The sequence below is a fragment of the Neovison vison genome, chromosome 7 (genome assembly GCF_020171115.1).
Source record: "Neovison vison isolate M4711 chromosome 7, ASM_NN_V1, whole genome shotgun sequence".
NCBI lineage: Eukaryota > Metazoa > Chordata > Mammalia > Carnivora > Mustelidae > Neogale > Neogale vison.
In genome coordinates, this window is record NC_058097.1 from 12,158,146 (window position 1) to 12,175,273 (window position 17,128).

Below are 17,128 nucleotides of genomic sequence, written 5' to 3' on the forward strand. Positions count from 1 at the left end.
TGTTATTTGTGTAGAATCCAATTTTCTGTTGAAACACACTGTTTTTCACCTATTTTTTTAAGTTTTGTTTTGTTTTTAAGATTACTACACCCAGTTTGGGGCTCAAACTTACAACCCTGAGATCAAGAATCACACATTCCACTGACAGACCACACCCATGCCCCAATTCTCTCTTTTCTTTTTTTTCTCTTTTTAAAGATTTTATTTATTTGACAGAGACACAGCGAGAGAGGGAACACAAACAGGGGCAGTGAGAAGGAGAAGCAGGCTTCCTGCCAAGCAGGGAGCCCAATGCAGAGCTCGATCCCAGGACCCCAGGATCACAACCTGAGCCGAAGGCAGCGCCCAACGATTGAGCCACCCAGGCGCCCCGTTATCTTTTATTTTCTATAACATACTAGTCACAGCTCTTTTAAAGTCCATATCTGATTAAGTCCAATATCTGAATCATAGAGAATTTGTTTTTGTTTACTTTTTTTTTAATCTTTTTTTTTTTTTTTTTTTAAAGTAGGCTTCGTACCCAATGTGGGACTTAAACTCACAAACCTGAGATCAAGAGTTGCATGCTCTACCAGCTGAGCCAGCCAGGGGCCCTGACTTTTTTGTTCCTTTCGGTTTTGGTTATTTAGTTCAGTTTTGTTTTGGTTTTAGCATGCTTCATAATTTTTTGTCCAATCCTGGGACATGCAAATTAAAAATTGTAGAGGCTTTCGATGATGTTTCCTGTCTTTAGAAAGATGGTGTTTTCTTCCTGTAGACAGAATACTGTGGGTCACATTGACCCCACTGAGGTTTGTTTAGGCTTTATTAGGGTTGGACTCTTGTAGTTTTGCTTTTTCTTCTAGGGCAGTACCCTCACTCCTCATGTGGTGTCCTTTCTTCTGGGGTGTGGCTTCTGTGCCCAGAGGGTAACGCTTCTGAGGCCTCAGTTTAAAGCCTAGGGTGTTGACCAAGATCTCTATACCTCAGCAGGGTGTAGCTCTAATTTCTAATTCCCTAGCACACATGAGGCTGCTGGGAACTCTGGATTTATCACTCTCTCAGCTCTCGTTTTCTTCTGGGTTTGTGGAGTCTCCCCCTGTGGTCCCCAGCTTAGGAAACAGCCAGAGACTTGGAGAAATGTAGTCACAGATTTTTGGCTCTTTCCCTGCGGTTCTCTTCTCTCCAGTCTTTTTTTTTTTTTTTTTTTTTTTTTAAAGATTTTATTTATTTATTTGACAGAGAGAGAGATCACAAGCAGGCGGAGAGTCAGGCAGAGAGAGAGAGAGAGAAGCAGGCTCCCACCAAGCAAAGAGCCCGATGCGGGGCTCGATCCCAGGACACTGAGATCATGACCTGAGCCGAAGGCAGCGGCTCAATCCACTGAGCCACCCAGGCGCCCCTCTCTCCAGTCTTTTTACCCTTAAGTCCCAACCATCTGGGAGGCTCTGAATTCCTACCTGTGTATTTTCGGCCCAATGAGATTGCTGCCTTCGGCATAGACTCAATTCTTTTGAGCTACAATTTAGAAAGTACAACTCAGAAAAAAATCTGGGCTGCGTAATTAATTCCTTTTTCTCAAAGATTGTTGCCCTTCATTTCCTGATTGCATTGGTTACTCTCTAATTCCTTTCAAAGATATTTTATGTAATTTTGTCTCGCTTTTATGTCTTTCTTTCAATGGAAATACAAACTCTTCGTTTGGAGTCAGAATTCTCCCCCAGTTACATGGATATATAGGGCCTAAAAGGTCCTCGATGATCTGTCCCTGACCAATTTTCTGATTCCTTTTTCTTTTCTCTTCTTTCTTCATTCTAATTCAGCCATATAGGCCTTTATTTTGCATGCTTATTACCACATCAGGGTCTTGAACTTGTTAATCTCCGCTTTTGGAACATTTTTGCTGTGGTCTGTTTGTGTCCACCCCTACCTACATTTATATGTTGAAATCCTCACAGCCAGTGTGAGTGTATGAGGAGATAGCCTTTTGGAGGCACTTAGGTCATGAGAGGATGGGATGAATGTTTCTATAAAGAACCCTATAGAGCTCTCTAGCCCCTTCCCCCGTGAGAGAACACAGCAAGAAATTGGAAATCTGCAATCCGAAAGAGGCTTCACCAAAACCTGGCCATGTGATCTTGGACTGCTAACCTCTAGAACTCTGAGAAACAAATGTCTTTTGTTTATAAGCCCCCCAAGTCTGTGGTATTTTGTTATACCAGCCTGAACAGGCGAAGACAGCTTCAGATCCAGATTTTTTTTCCATGACTGGTAACTTCATTCTGATTGGCTCTTCGTTCAATTATCACTCAGAAAGCCTCTCCCCAGCTGCCTTTATATAAAAGCCTCTCCCCCCCAAAAAAGCCCCTCCCTACCCCAGTCACCCCCTATATCTTTTACTTTCTTCATAGCACTTTGTATGGTCTGAAATGATTTTACTCTTTGTTTACTGTCTTATTGTTTATCATGCATATAAGCTGGTTTTTGAGCAATGCCTGGCATTAAAAAAAAACCAAAAACCTCAACAGGTATCTATTGAGTGAATCAAGGAAGTCAGGATCAAAAAGCAAAAGGAACAATAAAGGGTAAAATGAAATCATAGTTTGTGATAGAGATAGTCTTTTTTTTTTTTTTTTAAGATTTTATTTATTTGGCCGGGGCTCCTGGGTGGCTCAGCCGGTTGGGCATCTGCGTTTGGCTCTGGCCATGGTCTTGGGGTCCTGGGATGGAGTCCCGTGTCTGGCTCCCTGCTCAGCGGGGAGCCTGCTTCTCCCTCTACCCCTTACCCCACTCATTCTCTCTCTCTCTCTCAAACAAATAATATATATATATATTTTAAGATTTTGTTTATTTGAGAGAAACAGTGTGAGCTGGGGGAGGAGCAGAGAGGGAAGGAGCGGGACAAGCAGAACCTGCACTAAGTGCAGAGCCCATCCTGAGGGGGCCCCCCACCCCCTGAGATCCTGCCCTGAGCTGAAACCAAGATTCAGTAGCTTAACTGACTGAGCCCCCAGATGCCCCAGAGAGAGTCTATTTTATACTGAAAAGTCATTGAAGTTGGGAGACCCAAGATAGGTCAACCGTCTTCCTGTTGGCTTAGGCGTTTGTACCTTATATAAAGTCTAGTGAACTGGCAAGTTTCCCAGATTTCTCTGGGTCTCTTGCTTCCTGGTCATTGTGATTTTAAGATAGGCACATATACTCCTCCCTATCTCCAGAGGCAATCTGTGGCTGGGTCTAGTGTTTCCTCAGTGCAGGCTGAGAGATAGGCAACTGCTGGCTTCTCTTAACAGACTGTCAATTTCTAGCCTTAAACTAGTTTATTTAAACCTTTTTAAAAACGTTTTATTTATTTAAGTAATCTCTACACGCAATGTGGGGCTCGAACTCATGACCCTGAGATCAAGAGATGCATGCTCTTCCCACCAACAGCCAGGCCCTTTTAGCCTTAAATAGTTTATTTTTTTAAAGATTTTGTTTATCTTAGAGAGAGCGAGAGCGAGAGCGAGAGCGAGAGCGAGAGAGAGAGAGAGAGAGAGAAGACAGGGGAGGAGCAGAGGGAGAGGGAGATAATCTCCAGCACACTTCATGCTGAGCACGGAGCCCGATCCCAGGACCCCAAGATCGTGACCTGAGCCAAAACCAAAAGCTGGCAGCTCAAGCAATTGAGCCACCCAGGCACCCCCTTAAACTACTTTAAATTAATCTTCCACTTGTTGTCTGAGCACATGCAGACTTATTACTGAAAATTAATGGCTCCTAGTGACTTTTCGAGAACTTCTGGTGATGTCTCCAGCCTGCTGACTGACAACTTCCCTATCCCACATATCTGTTAACGAACATGGACGTTTATCTAGTCTATCCTGGGCTGCCTTAGTCAATGCTAAAGTTTCGCAGCAGCAGCCTTAGGACCATTTTATGGCAGTAGCGGGGCGGGCGGGGGGGAGTGTTGGCAGAGATGCCAACATACCTTCATGCCCAGAGATAGAGACCTGCTGTCAGCCATAGTGAGGGGTTTGTACCCTCAAAACACTCTTGGTCTCAGGGGTTCCTTATGTGGTCTCTGAGTCCCCACCTTCTTTTTTTTTTTTTTTAAGATTTATTTATTTTAGGGGAGCCTGGGTGTTTTACTCAGTTAAGCATCTGCCTTTGGCTCAGGTCATGATCCAGCCCAGCCTCTGGTTCCCTTATGAGTGAGGGATCTGCTTTTTCTGCTTTTCCCTCTCTCTCAGCCCCTCTCCTCCACTTGTGGTCTCTCTGCCTCTCTCTTAAAAAAGTAAATAAAATCTTTTTTTTTTTTTTTTGAAGATTTTATTTATTATTTGACAGACAGAGATCACAAGTAGTCAGAGAGGCAGGCAGAGAGAGAGAGGAGGAAGCAGGATCCCCACTGAGCAGAAAGCCCGATGCGGGGCTCAATCCCAGGACCCTGGGATCATGACCCGAGCCAAAGGCAGAGGCTTTAACCCACTGAGCCACCCAGGCGCCCCCGTAAATAAAATCTTAAAAAAAAAACCATGATTGACCTTAGCCTGTCAGAGTGTGCAAGTGAGGGGAGGGGCAGAAGGAGAGACTCTTCAAGCAGACTCTGGGCTGAGCACCAACCTGAGGTGGGGCTTGATCTCACAACCCATGAGATCATTCATGACCTGAGATGAAATCAATGAGTCTGACACTTAACCTACTGAGTCACCCAGCACCCTGACCCCCAACCCAGGACTTCTTAGACTCTAGTTATGTCTGATCTTTACTGCCCATTTGTGGGTCAGCATAGAAGTTGCATTTTTGAACATGGATCACCAGTTGGGATCCTATACCCCTAGCTGTCCTCATTCCTCAAAATGCTGTATTGATAGAGTGGAATAAAACTGCACCAGGGCAGTGGGAAGCCCCACAGATCCTAGTACCAGACTGGTCGAGTGTACTCTGGGCAGGTCTTTTAACCCTGCTGTGCAGAACTTGTTACCGTCACAGTGCCGTTCCTCAGTTGAACTAGAATCCAAACCAGGCCTGATACAAAACTCAAATGACAATGGGTGTGAAGACCTTGGAGAAGGTATCATCTCTCCTAAGGAGAGGGAGGGGACAGGGGTGTGAGGTCAACCAACCAATCCTGGCCTAATGTGCTGAAGATGTCAGCAGTAACAGTTCCCCAAGGCAGAGACTTGACCTGACACTTAAAGACCTGTTTTGCTATTTTCTTCTCCTCCTTTAAACACTGAGTTAAGTTCTGATTTGTAATCAGGATTGTGGCACAAAAGGCTTCCCAACTTAGTAATAATATTGGCTACAAATTTTTGAGCTCTATATTGTGGGCCAGGCACTTTCCCTTATTATTTTTTCTAGTCCTCACAACTATATTTCACAGTAGAGCTCCTCCGCGTCTTCATGGGACGAGAAGAATGAGGCTCAGAGAGTTAAAGGACTTGCCCAGTCTTCAGGGGAGCAAAGATTATAACCAGCTCCCTTCTTATCCCGGAACCTTTGCTCCTAACCATTTTTCAAGACTGCCTTCTTCCCTGGGTAAGAAAGATTCTGAGGCAGGTAGAAAGCACAGGAAGAGATGCAAGAAGAGGCTCTTAATTTCGGAATACCCTGGTCGTGTATAGTTCACCTCTACACACAAAGTTTTTTGTTTTTGTTTTTTCCCCCCAGTCACTGAACAGGCGACATACTCTACCAGCCATCTTGGTTGTGGCAATCCCGATTCCTTTTTATTTTTCTGTGACGACAACCAGGGGAGTGAGGTAAAGCCGTCCAGCCCAGGCTTTTTAAGGAGCTCCAGCAATTCCCCCGGCAAAGAGCCTCCGGGACCCAGGGCGTGGGCCGCTTCAAGTGCAGCCTCCTCCAGGGCTCGGCTCCCGGCTCGCGGGTCTGCGCCGGTCGGGGAGGGGCCCGGGTCGGGCCCTACCGGGCCCCGCCCCCTCATTTAAATACGCGGCGCCGGCGGGTGCGTCGAGCTCGCCGCGGACCCAAGATGGCGGCGTGTGGACGTGTACGGAGGATGTTCCGCTTGTCGGCGGCGCTGCAGCTGCTGCTCCTCGCGGCGGCCGGGGCCCAGAAAGTCCCGGGCCAGGGCGGCCACAGCCAGGGCCAGGGCCCCGGGGCCAACTTTCCGTCCTTTGTAGGGCAGACTGGAGGCGGCGGGCCGGCGGGTCAGCCGCTGCTCCAGCTGCCTCAGTCATCTCAGCTCCAGCACCAGCAGCAGCAGCCGCAGCAACCGCCTCAGCCGCCGCAGCCGCCTTTCCCGGCGGGTGGGCCTCCGGCCCGGCGGGGCGGAGCGGGGCCCGGAGGGGCTGGCGGGGGCTGGAAGCTGGCAGAGGAAGAGTCGTGCAGGGAGGACGTGACCCGTGTGTGCCCCAAGCACACCTGGAGCAACAACCTGGCGGTGCTCGAGTGCCTGCAGGACGTGAGGGAGGTGAGGAGGCGGGACGGGGCCGGGAGGGCCAGGCCTGGTGCGGGCCCGAGGGTGTTGCCGGCCTTGGAAGCCGCTGACGCCGGTCCGCTGCTTCTCTCTCTTCCTCTGTACTGCGCTCGCTCCTTCCCTTCCCGTCTCTAACTAGCTCCCCAGCGCATTCCGAGAAGAGGACCCCACCCCCCACCCCTCCTTCCCTCCCTGGTGCGGGGGTCTGGGATTCAGACCCTGGCTCCTGGCCGCTGTCTGCGAAGGCCCAGAGCGTGTTTATGTTTGCTCCGGTCTTTTGTGTGATGCTCTAAGCACAGTGGCTCCTCGCCGAAGACCTGCTTAGAATTTGGCTATTTGTTTCGACTTGGACAGTTCGTAGCAGCCCTTTTAAATATGAAAAAATGGTTGGCGTACTTAAGCTGTTAAGAAATGATCTGTTTATTGGCAGTAGGTAACGTTTGTTTAGGTAACTCAGGTTCAGTTCTGATGTGTATTGTAGTCAGTGCTGAATTCACTGTCTCTACCCCGTTCTTTTGTAATTTAGCAAATTCCTATTATCAAATACGGTGTTGAAACTGATATATGTCCTTCCCCCCCCTTCATTTATTTTGATCAATTCGTGGTGAATCTCAAGCTATTACCTCAAGTAAATTAGAGTCCCAAAGCTTGAAAAGTTGGGACAGCAGTCGAAGCTGTAATACCTGTACAGTATTTGTGATTGGGTTGTGGGATCTTGCCTTTCTGACGTCTGAATATGATTTTAATAGTACCTTTTAATGAAATCTAGATTTGATATTCTATAATGTGAGTCAGTTAACTGACATGTCTTCTCTAGATTTAATGCTGCGGACTTATTTGACAGTTCTCAAAGTTTGGGAGCAACTCTGGTAGGGTTGTGGGTTTTTTTTGTTTTGTTTGTTTGTTTAAGGTTAGGTGTATAGAATTAGACCTAAAGGTTAACAAATAGAATGAAACTGCTGCTTGATACAGTTTTGTGTGGGAAATTGTATCATCAGAATTGCCCAAGATATTCATGACCATGGACATGGGACCATGGGAAGATAACTGGTTTGTAGAAAATTGCTAGTCTTGGCAATATTTCCCCCACTCCACTCACCCTCCCATCCACTTTGATACCTGCTCTAGTATTCTATACAGAGAATTCACAAGGGGGAGAGACATACATAATCTGAAGACAGAAAGGAAATTTCCTGAGCCAACAGAAATGTGGGACCACAGATGACTTCTCTTCTACAATTTAAAGACTAGGATGATTCATTGTTACTGTTTATTCTTCAGCTACTTCTCTAGTAGATACAGCTGAGATTCTTAACTGTCAGCCTTTCTGGAATTTTTTATTTGGTATTTGAGGATATATAATCAATGTTCCCTCAGAGTAAGACCCTAATATTGGTGATCAAACACTTTGGTAGTGGTTTGTGGCAGAAGTAGGATGTTATTAGGCAAAGTGGCAAAAAGTGGCCAATGCTCGGAGAACATGTCTCTTTGTGTGCTTAGGAACATTTGGAAACCTCCACTTACAGAAGCAGGCTTCCTTTGTCATGCAGTAGAAGTGTGTAGCAGCATATGTAATCCATAAATAACAGATTTGATCACTTTTGGAGTCTGTTTAATTTTGTGGGTACTGTCTTGGATTACTTAGTGCAAGGAAACTGGCTTGAAAATGGAGTCCCTGCTCCACATTTGATTGTAAGATTCTCGGCAAGGATACTGTTTCAGTAACTACATTTTTTCTCCTTTGTGGAGATGGGTGTTTAAGTTCTTTGAGCGTAGTTACTAGGTCCTATATTTCCTTTGTAACTTTCCAGAGTACCTAATTCAGTACTGAGACTCAATAAATATTGCCAGCAGATTGAGGATAAATATACTAATGAAGTCAGTTTTATACTCCACAGGAAGAAAACGTGTTATGTAAATTGGAGGTGGGGGTATTTTGGGGACCAGATCTTTCCAAATTTACAGTTTAGTTAATTTTCCTCTAATTTTATATACATAAAAGTTGAAAAAAAAGTACCGTGAACGATTGTGTATATTCTTTGGGAGGTGGAACTATTTTCTTTTCTTTCTTTTTTTTAAAGTTTAGTGGGCTTCATACCCAATGGGGGCTTGAACTCGCAACCCTGAAGTCAAGAGTTGCATGCTGTAGGGACCGAGCCTACCAAGCTTCTGGAAGTGGAGCTGTTTGTTTTGTTTTGTTTTTAAATATTTATTTATTTTATATATATATATACACACACACACACACACACACACACAGGGAGAGAGGGAACACAAGCAGGGGGAGTGGAAGAAGGAGAAGCAGGCTTCACGCTGAGCAGGGAGCCCTATGCAGGACTTGATCTCAGGACCCTGGGATCATGACCTGAGCAAAGGCAGATGCTTAACCATCTGAGCCACCCAGGCGCCCCAAGTGGAGCTGTTTTTAAACTTTTTTTTCTTTAAAGACAGCAAAAGAACATTTAAATCCACATAGTTTGAGAATTAGTTAAATCTGATTTATGTGTTTGAAAGAACATACCTGAATTAAAGAAAGAAACTGCCTAGGCACATTTAAAGTGAAATTATGGAACATGTTTTGCATTTGTTTTTTGGTAAGTAGTACTGCTTGATAGGGAATTTGATATAATCTGCTTCTATATCCCTTTGGGTTTTCTTTTTTGTTGTTGTTGTTGTTTTCTTCTTTATCCCTTTGAATACTAATTTGGAGAAGGCTGTTCTCTGTGTACTTGCTATTAGAATTATGGAGAGGCAAAGCATGTGAGTGTTTAAATGGTAGTAGACATTTTTATTTTTATTTATTTTTTTTTAAAAGATTATTTATTTATTTATTTGAGAGAGAGAGAGACAGTGAGAGAGAGCATGAGCGAGGAGAAGGTCAGAGAGCGAAGCAGACTCCCCATGGAGCTGGGAGCCTGATGTGGGACTCGATCCCGGGACTCCAGGATCACGCCCTGAGCCGAAGGCAGTCGTCCAACCAACTGAGCCACCCAGGCGTCCCTAGACATTTTTATTTTGAAACAACATGGGGTATACAGTGTTAGGTTAAGTCTTTTTTTTTTTAAGGTTTATTTTTTTGTTTTCTTTTAAAGATTTTGTTTATTTGACACAGAGAGAGAGCACGAGAAGAGTGAGCAGCAGACAGTGGGAGGGGGGCAAGCAGGCTCCCCACCGAGTAGAGAGCCCCAGGCAGGGCTCGATCCCAGGACCCCAGGATCACAATCCGAGCCTAAGGCAGATGCTCAGGCAACTGAGCCTCCCAGGTTCCCCGTGTTAGATTAAGTCTTGAGCTCAAATATTTTAAGATTGTCTCTACTGTAGTGCTCAAAGTTATGTAGTAGTTCACTTACAAACTTTATTTGAAGGTATTTATGGCTACCTTTAAATAATTACAGCTGGTAATTTCAGTGTGTCTAACGTATCATAACATATGCCAACAAAATCTGTAACTACAGTAAATCTGAACATGGACTATAGTTCACAGCTTTCCCTCAGTCACTTTGGGTGCTATTTTGAAGGTTGTGTGTCATGAGAGGGATTTTTTTTTTTTTTTGAACCCTTTCAGATGAGTCATGCTTTTTAAAAGGTCAAGTATACCCAGTGGGTCCACAGTTAAATAGTAGATGTAATAGTAGTAATGATAGGATAGTATATGTGGTTACATGTGTGTGTTACATGTGTTGTGTATATACATGTGTACATGTATGTCAGGTAGTGCTAGTCATAAAAAATATAACAAGAATGTATAAAGGCCTGGGCACCTGAGTGGCTCAGTCGATTAAGGGGCTCAGGTCATGATCCCAGGGTCCTGGGATGGAGCCCTTCCTAGGGCTCCCTGCTCACCAGTGAGCCTGCTTCTCTCTCTGCCAGCTGCTCACCTTGCTCATGCTTTCTCATTGTCAAATAAATAAATAAAATCTTTAAAAATAAATAGATAGAATCCATAAAGGGGAAAAAGGAAAAATATACCCTGGGCGTAATATTCCTCCAGGTGGAGGAATAATAATACCAAAGAAAGAGAAAGTACTGCTATGTAGTTAGTAGTTAATATATTAAGAGGTAAGACATGCCTTTTTTTTTTTTTTTTTTTTTTTTTTTTAAGATTTACTTATTTACTGACAGAGAGAGACAGCAAGAGAGGGAACACAAGCAGGAGGAGTGGGAGAGAGAGAAGCAGGCTTCCCACCAAGCAGGGGGCCTGATGCAGGGCTCAATCTCAGGACCCTGAGATCATGATCTGAGTTGAAGGTAGTTCCTTAATGACTGAGCCACCCAGGCACCCCAAGATAAAACATGCTTTATGTTGAGAGTAATTTTAAAATACTTATGTATTTTTGACTGAAATGACTGGTATTATCATGTGTTTAGAAGTTCAGATGGAGACATTGGTTTCTTGGGAGGAGTTTATTAATGATGTGCATTTTTCTTAGGGCTTTTTTAAAAACTGTTTTTGTTAGATTTTATTTTTTTTTTAACATACTTTTTTCCAATTTCACTTTCTAATTACTTTGAGGTGTATCTTTGATAAGCACTTAAAAAATAAAACAATGTAGCTATTTAAGATGTACTATTTTATGTATCAAACAGGAATTAACTTTTAAACATTACAGACTGTAAACCCAGTTTCTTTCTTTCTTTTTTTTTTTTTTTAAGATTTTATTCCTTTATTTGACAGAGAGAGAGACAGCGAGAGAGGGAACACAAGCAGGGGGAGTGGGAGAGAGAGAAGCAGGCTTCCCACTGAGCAGGTAGTCCGATGTGGGGCTCCGTCCTAGGACCCTGGGATCATGACCTGAGCTGAAGGCAGATGGCCAACAACTGAGCCACCCAAGTGCCCTATAAACCCTTTCAGACTCACAGATGAACATTTTTATTACTCTATTCTTTAAAAAAATTCTTTTATTTTTGAAGATTTTTATTTTTCAGTAATTTCTATATCCAACGTGAGGGCTGGAACTTACAACCCCAAGATCAAGAGTCTCACACTTTGTCAACTGAGCCTGCCAGGTGCTTCTGCTCTCTTCTTAACCTTTAGTTTAACAGTATCCTAAGATCATGTTTTGCACTCTCTACATTATCTTATTTAATTTTTTTTCAAAAGATTTTATTTATTTATTTGACAGAAATCACAAGTAGGCAGAGAGGTAGGCAGAGAGTGGGGGGGGGGGACCAGGCTCCCTGATGAGCAGAGAGCCCGAAGTGGGGCTCGATCCCAGGACTCTGAGACCATGACCTGAGCCTAAGGCAGAAGTTTAACCCACTTAGCCACCCAGGCGTCCTTCATTTAATATTTTTGATAGTCCTGTGAGGTAAATGTCCTGTTATCTTAGTTGAGAAACAGGCTCAGAGAGATGAAGTAATTTCTCTGATGTTTTGTCCTAAGTTGTAGACCTGGTATTCAGTAAGTTCTCTTTGATTTCAAAGTCAGACACTTTGCAATTTACCATGGATGGTTTCAGCTAGGGAAATTGGTATGTGACTGTTGAGAATGCCAGGGGTTCAGAAATGGACACAAAAAATGAGAAGAGTTGCCTGGAATTAGAATCTTCTTTTCTTTACTATTGAGAACAATTGGGTAGCTACAACTCCTATGCACTTGAATATTGTAGATTTCTCAGGTAGACAGACCAGCGTTATTAGACAAACCTAATTTAATTTCTAGTTTGAGCCCATCATGAGCAGAATTTCCGCTTAATGAAAAGATTTTCAAATCCCATCTTCCCTGAGTCAGGATTTGTACTAGTATATGATGGAAGAATTTATATATATTTCCGTACTGTTTGTGTTGAATCTGTGGAACAGCACAAAGAGTGAACTAGGACTAGAGCTGGCACGGCCATTAGCTAACCACATGACTGTGGGCAAGTCTTTTCACTACTTTGAGTTCTGGTTTCCTCACATTTAATGAGAGATTTAGGTAATAGTATAATTTCTGAGATCCCTGTTATTTTTTTTAAAGGTTTATTTATTAGAGGGAGAGAGAGCATGTGTGTGAGTGGGCAGGAGGAAGGAGCAAAGGGAGAGTCTTTTTTTGTTGTTGTTAAAGATTTTATTTATTTATTTGACAGAGAGAGAGAGAGAGAGAGAGAGAGATCACAAGTAGGCGGAGAGGCAGTCAGAGAGAGAGGGGGAAGCAGGCTCCCTGTGAGCAGAGAGCCAGATGTGGGGACCTGAGATCATGACCTGAGCCGAAGGCAGAGGCTTAACCCACTGAGCCACCCAGGCGCCCCAAGTGAGAGAGAGTCTTAAGCTGACTTTGCTCTGAATACAGAGCCTGGACATGGGGCTTGATCTCATGACCTGACTGAGCTGAAACCAAGAGTTGGATGCTTACCCCACTGCACCACCCAGGCACCCAGTAAGATTCCTGTTATTTAACCTGTATAACTTTCCTATATTCTACGTATATTTTGTATAGTTTTTAGGATTTATAGGTATAGCATCTCCTGATTCCTTATTCATTCATGGGAGGAAATAGTGATGTGAATAATGCAGAAGGCAATTAATCCAGACATTGTTTGGCTTTAGGATATGTTACGATTGTTTTGTTTGAGCCCATGCGGAATTTCCTCCAATGCTAACTCTCAGTGGTTGGAAGCAATCTAACCACAAAATCAAGGCATTATTGATCCCTTATTATGAAGGAACACTAGTGCTTTAAGAAGACCATTACTTACAGTTGGTTTGATAAATGAGATTGTGATCAAGGAACAGTTATGACATGAGAGTGATAATCTGTTGGTGCCATACAGACAGTAAATTGTTTAGGGCAATGAAAAGAGGATAAAATTAGGATTTAGACTTGAGTAGAATCCAGTTCTGCTACTCTTAGCTTAAAAGTTTTTTCTCCCTTGGGGCTCAGTGGGTTAAGCCTCTGCCTTTGTCTCAGGTCATGATCTCAGGGTCCTGCGATGGAGCCCTGCATTGGGCTCTCTGCTCAGCAGGGAGCCTGCTTCCCCCTCTCTCTGCCTGCCTCTCTGCCTACTTGTGATCCCTCTTTCTCTGTCAAATAAATAAAATCTTTAAAAAAAAGTTTTTTTCTCCCTTAAGTTGTGACTGTTGAACCATGTCATAAATGAAGATACACGTGAATTCTTGAGTTTGATGTGCTACTTATATTTTTCTAATATACATTAAACAAAATATATGGCCATTAAAGTGTATAATACTAACACCATCTGAAATTCTCTTTCTTACCTTCTGTGATACCTGCTTTGGGAAATACCAAGACTGGATTATCTCTTCAGATCCTTCTAGCCCTGATACTTTGTGATTCTGTGATATGTAAGAATACAGTTATGTAAAAGAATGAAAAATTAAAAGCACAGGTGAAAAGGGGACGTACTTTAAGAAATTTAGGGGGTTGTACTGACTAAAATAGAGTTTGAGAATTATTTCAGAGTCCAGATTATAAAGGGTCTTAGATGTACCACTGGCTTGTTCTCCAACTAAAGCCCAGAAATGGGGGTACCTGGGTGGCTCAGTGGGTTAAGCTGCTGCCTTCGGCTCAGGTCATGATCTCAAGGGTCCTGGGATCAAGCCCCGCATTGGGCTCTCTGCTCAGCAGGGAGCCTGCTTCCCCCTCTCTCTCTCTCTGCCTGCCTCTCTGCCTGCTTGTGATCTCTCTCTCTCTCTCTCTCTGTCAAATAAATAAAATCTTTAAAAAAAAAAAAAAAGCCCAGAAATGGTATATGTTTTTATTCCAACCTGAGACAAAAATATCCTTACAGATAATTGGGAGTTACCTGTAAAATTCCACTGTCATTGATGAGAAATACTTCTCTAAGAAGTCTCTTAATAGAGTGCTTAATAGTGTATAGTTGCTTAATAATTCATTGTTCTTTGGAAGAAAATAAAAATACTTAACAATCCAAAAGATGAAATGGTACATTTCTCTTCTGTACACCTCTCCTAATGTGTTCAAAACCAATTTAGTCAGCAACAATCCAAAAACAAAACAAAAAACCTTCACCTGTTTATATAAGATACTTATATATTTGAAAGATAAGCAATTAAATGGCTTATAGGATGTCATGCAAATTAATTTTTCTTCCTTCAGCGAACATTTATTGGATAACTACCATATGTAAGACACTGTGCTTAGTGTTAGAGGATATAAATGCATGATAATAGTTAGCGTTTATTGAAGGCTTTCTGTGTGCCCTGTGCTAAGAGACCGGGTGTTTTCTAGGCATTCTATCTCATTTAATCCTATCAGAGATGTATCAATATTATTATTATTTAATGAGGAAACTGCCTTAGGGCCAGTAAGTGGTGGAATTAAGATTTGAAAGCAAGTCTGTCCAGCTATGAAATAGCTCATTCCCCTTCCATCCCTGTAGTACCGCCCAGTGTGGTAGTCACCAGCTCAGTGTAGCTTTTGAGCATTTGAAGCATGAAGTGTGAATGGAGTTGTGCTGTAAGTATAAAAGACACTTGATTTTAAAGGCTTAGTACAAAAAAACAAATGTAAGATACTGCGTTAGTTTTTTGTATTGATTACACATTTAAATGGCAATATTTTGGATATATTGGATTAAATACATTATTAAAATAAATTTTACTTATTTTTTAATATGACTATTAGAAAACAAATAATAGATGTGGTTTACATTTGATTTTTTTTTTTAAGATTTTATTTATATATTTGACAGAGAAAGTGAGAGAGGGAACACAAGCAGGGGGAGAGGCAGTGGGAGAGGGAGAGAGAGAAGCAGGCTTCCTGCAGAGCAGGGAGCCTGATGTAGGACTTGATCCCAGGACCCTGGGATCATGACCTGAGCGGAAGGCAGATGCTTAACGACTGAGCCACCTAGGCGCCCCCATTTGATTTCTAATGGACAGCGCTGATCTGGAAGAAGAAAAAGATACCTTTAAAAAAATTATTACTATAGGGGTGCCTGAGTGGCTCAGTCAGTTAAGGGGCTGCCTTCGGCTTGGGTCTTGGTCTCGGGGTCCTGGGATCGAGCCCCAAGTTGGATTCCCTGCCTGGTGGGGAGCCTACCGATCCCTCTCCTGCTCCCCCTGCTTTTGTATGTGTTCTCTTTGTCAAGTAATAAATAAAATCTTTAAAAAAATAAAGAATTAATATAAGTTGTAGTACTGTAAAAGAAGGAAAAATTAAATGCTAGGACACATGCTAGAGGAAGTGGTTGGGAGTATCAGAAAAAAGCTTGTCAGTACTTTTCATTCTTCTTAAAGAGTTTATTGTTAATATCATGAGATTCTTTTTTTTTTTTAAAGGTTTTATTTTTCAGTAATCCCTGCACCCAGTGTGGGGCTTGAATCTACCGCCCCGAGATCAAGAGTTGCATGCTCTACTGACTGAGCTAGCCAGGTGCCCCCGTATCAAGAAATTCTTAATTTAGCTACCTTAAAATGCCTCCTAATCTGACAGCATCCCCGTGCCTAATTTATGAGTTGTAAGGGGCGCTCCTTCAACTTGAGAAGAGCAGTATCATAAAACTGGGAAGTCAGTAAGTGGTTCATCTTTGTTTGGTTGAATTATAGAAATTGGAAACTTATGAAGGAATCTCAAGTGATGGCCCTCAGAACTGTGCCAGTGCTAACTCTGTCTGGTATCTGCATTAAAATAGAGTGTGGAGGAACAAGAAGTGTGGACTGGAATCTAAAAACAATGAATTAAGAGAACTAGACATCTACTTTCATTTAGCTGTAACAACTTTACTGAAATTAGAAAATTATGTTAGACTGAATGCATAGTATTTATAGTACCTTCTGATGAAGACGTGAATAACATGTGTCACTCTTTGTAGGGGGAGGAGTCGTAGTGAAAGTGAGTGCTAACTTGAATTCTGGATCTGTACACTTGTAAAATAGACTCTTAGATTGTTTCTGTGTTCCTTAAAAATAACAAATGTGATATATATTTAGAATGATAAGTAAGAGAAACAGTGAATTGAAATTATGTGGGGGAAAAATTAACCAGGAGAATGTGCATACAAGTTATAAATCAATTCAAATGCAAAGTAACTACAACAAAGAAGGAAAGAAAAAAAAATTAATGTTTAAGAAAGATACAGAAGGTATCTAGGAAGGTTTCTTTTGTAACTTAAGTGTAAACTAGAAAGAGCCTGAAAGTCAACAGAATTCCCAAGTTCGTGCACTGTCCAAATCAGCTGTGTAATGTGATAAGCAATTGAAGTGGACAGAAGCTTCAAGGACGGAGAAGGGGATGTAATGGAGGGTTTTAATCCTGAGCATATCTGCCTTCTGTTAATTAGTACCATCTACTGAGCACACCTATTTAACGTCAGCAGAAAAAATTAGAATCACAGTCTTGGATTCAAATCCCAAATCACTTATTACTTACTGTGACCTTGGACAAATTAATAGACAACCTTCAATTGTCTATAAAACAGATAATTTTCTACAAAACAAATAAACCCACTCCTACAGGGTTATGGTGAGAATAAAAAATTTTTAAATATGTAGACCATGCATCAAATTGCATTTGCGCATAAATGGTCTTTCTCTTCCCTTTCTCTTTGTTGTTTCAGAGGAAATGATTCAAGATAAGGTTTTGTGTTCACTGTGTTAAGAGAAATGTGAAATGAATGTAACGTGCCACACCTTTTATATAATACTTCATAGGTAGGCTCCTAATGAAAACTTCAGTTGAACTTACTTGAAGAGTAAGATCAAGAACATTTATAGTCCTTATATGTTAATTAAAAAAAAAAAAGAAAGTTTATTGTCTTTTTT

General features: G+C 42.3%; 1 protein-coding gene across 2 annotated transcripts in view; it reads left to right on the forward strand.

Moving 5' to 3' along the window:
• Window positions 1–5,938: 5,938 nt before the first annotated feature.
• Window positions 5,939–17,128, forward strand: part of GLG1 (golgi glycoprotein 1) — a 164,803-nt gene continuing 153,613 nt past the window's right edge. For both annotated transcript variants that reach the window (XM_044255738.1, XM_044255739.1), the window contains exon 1: window positions 5,939–6,397. In XM_044255738.1, coding sequence (XP_044111673.1) covers window positions 5,957–6,397 — 441 coding nt within the window. In that variant the 5' untranslated portion in view covers window positions 5,939–5,956. The remainder of the gene's footprint in view (window positions 6,398–17,128) is intronic.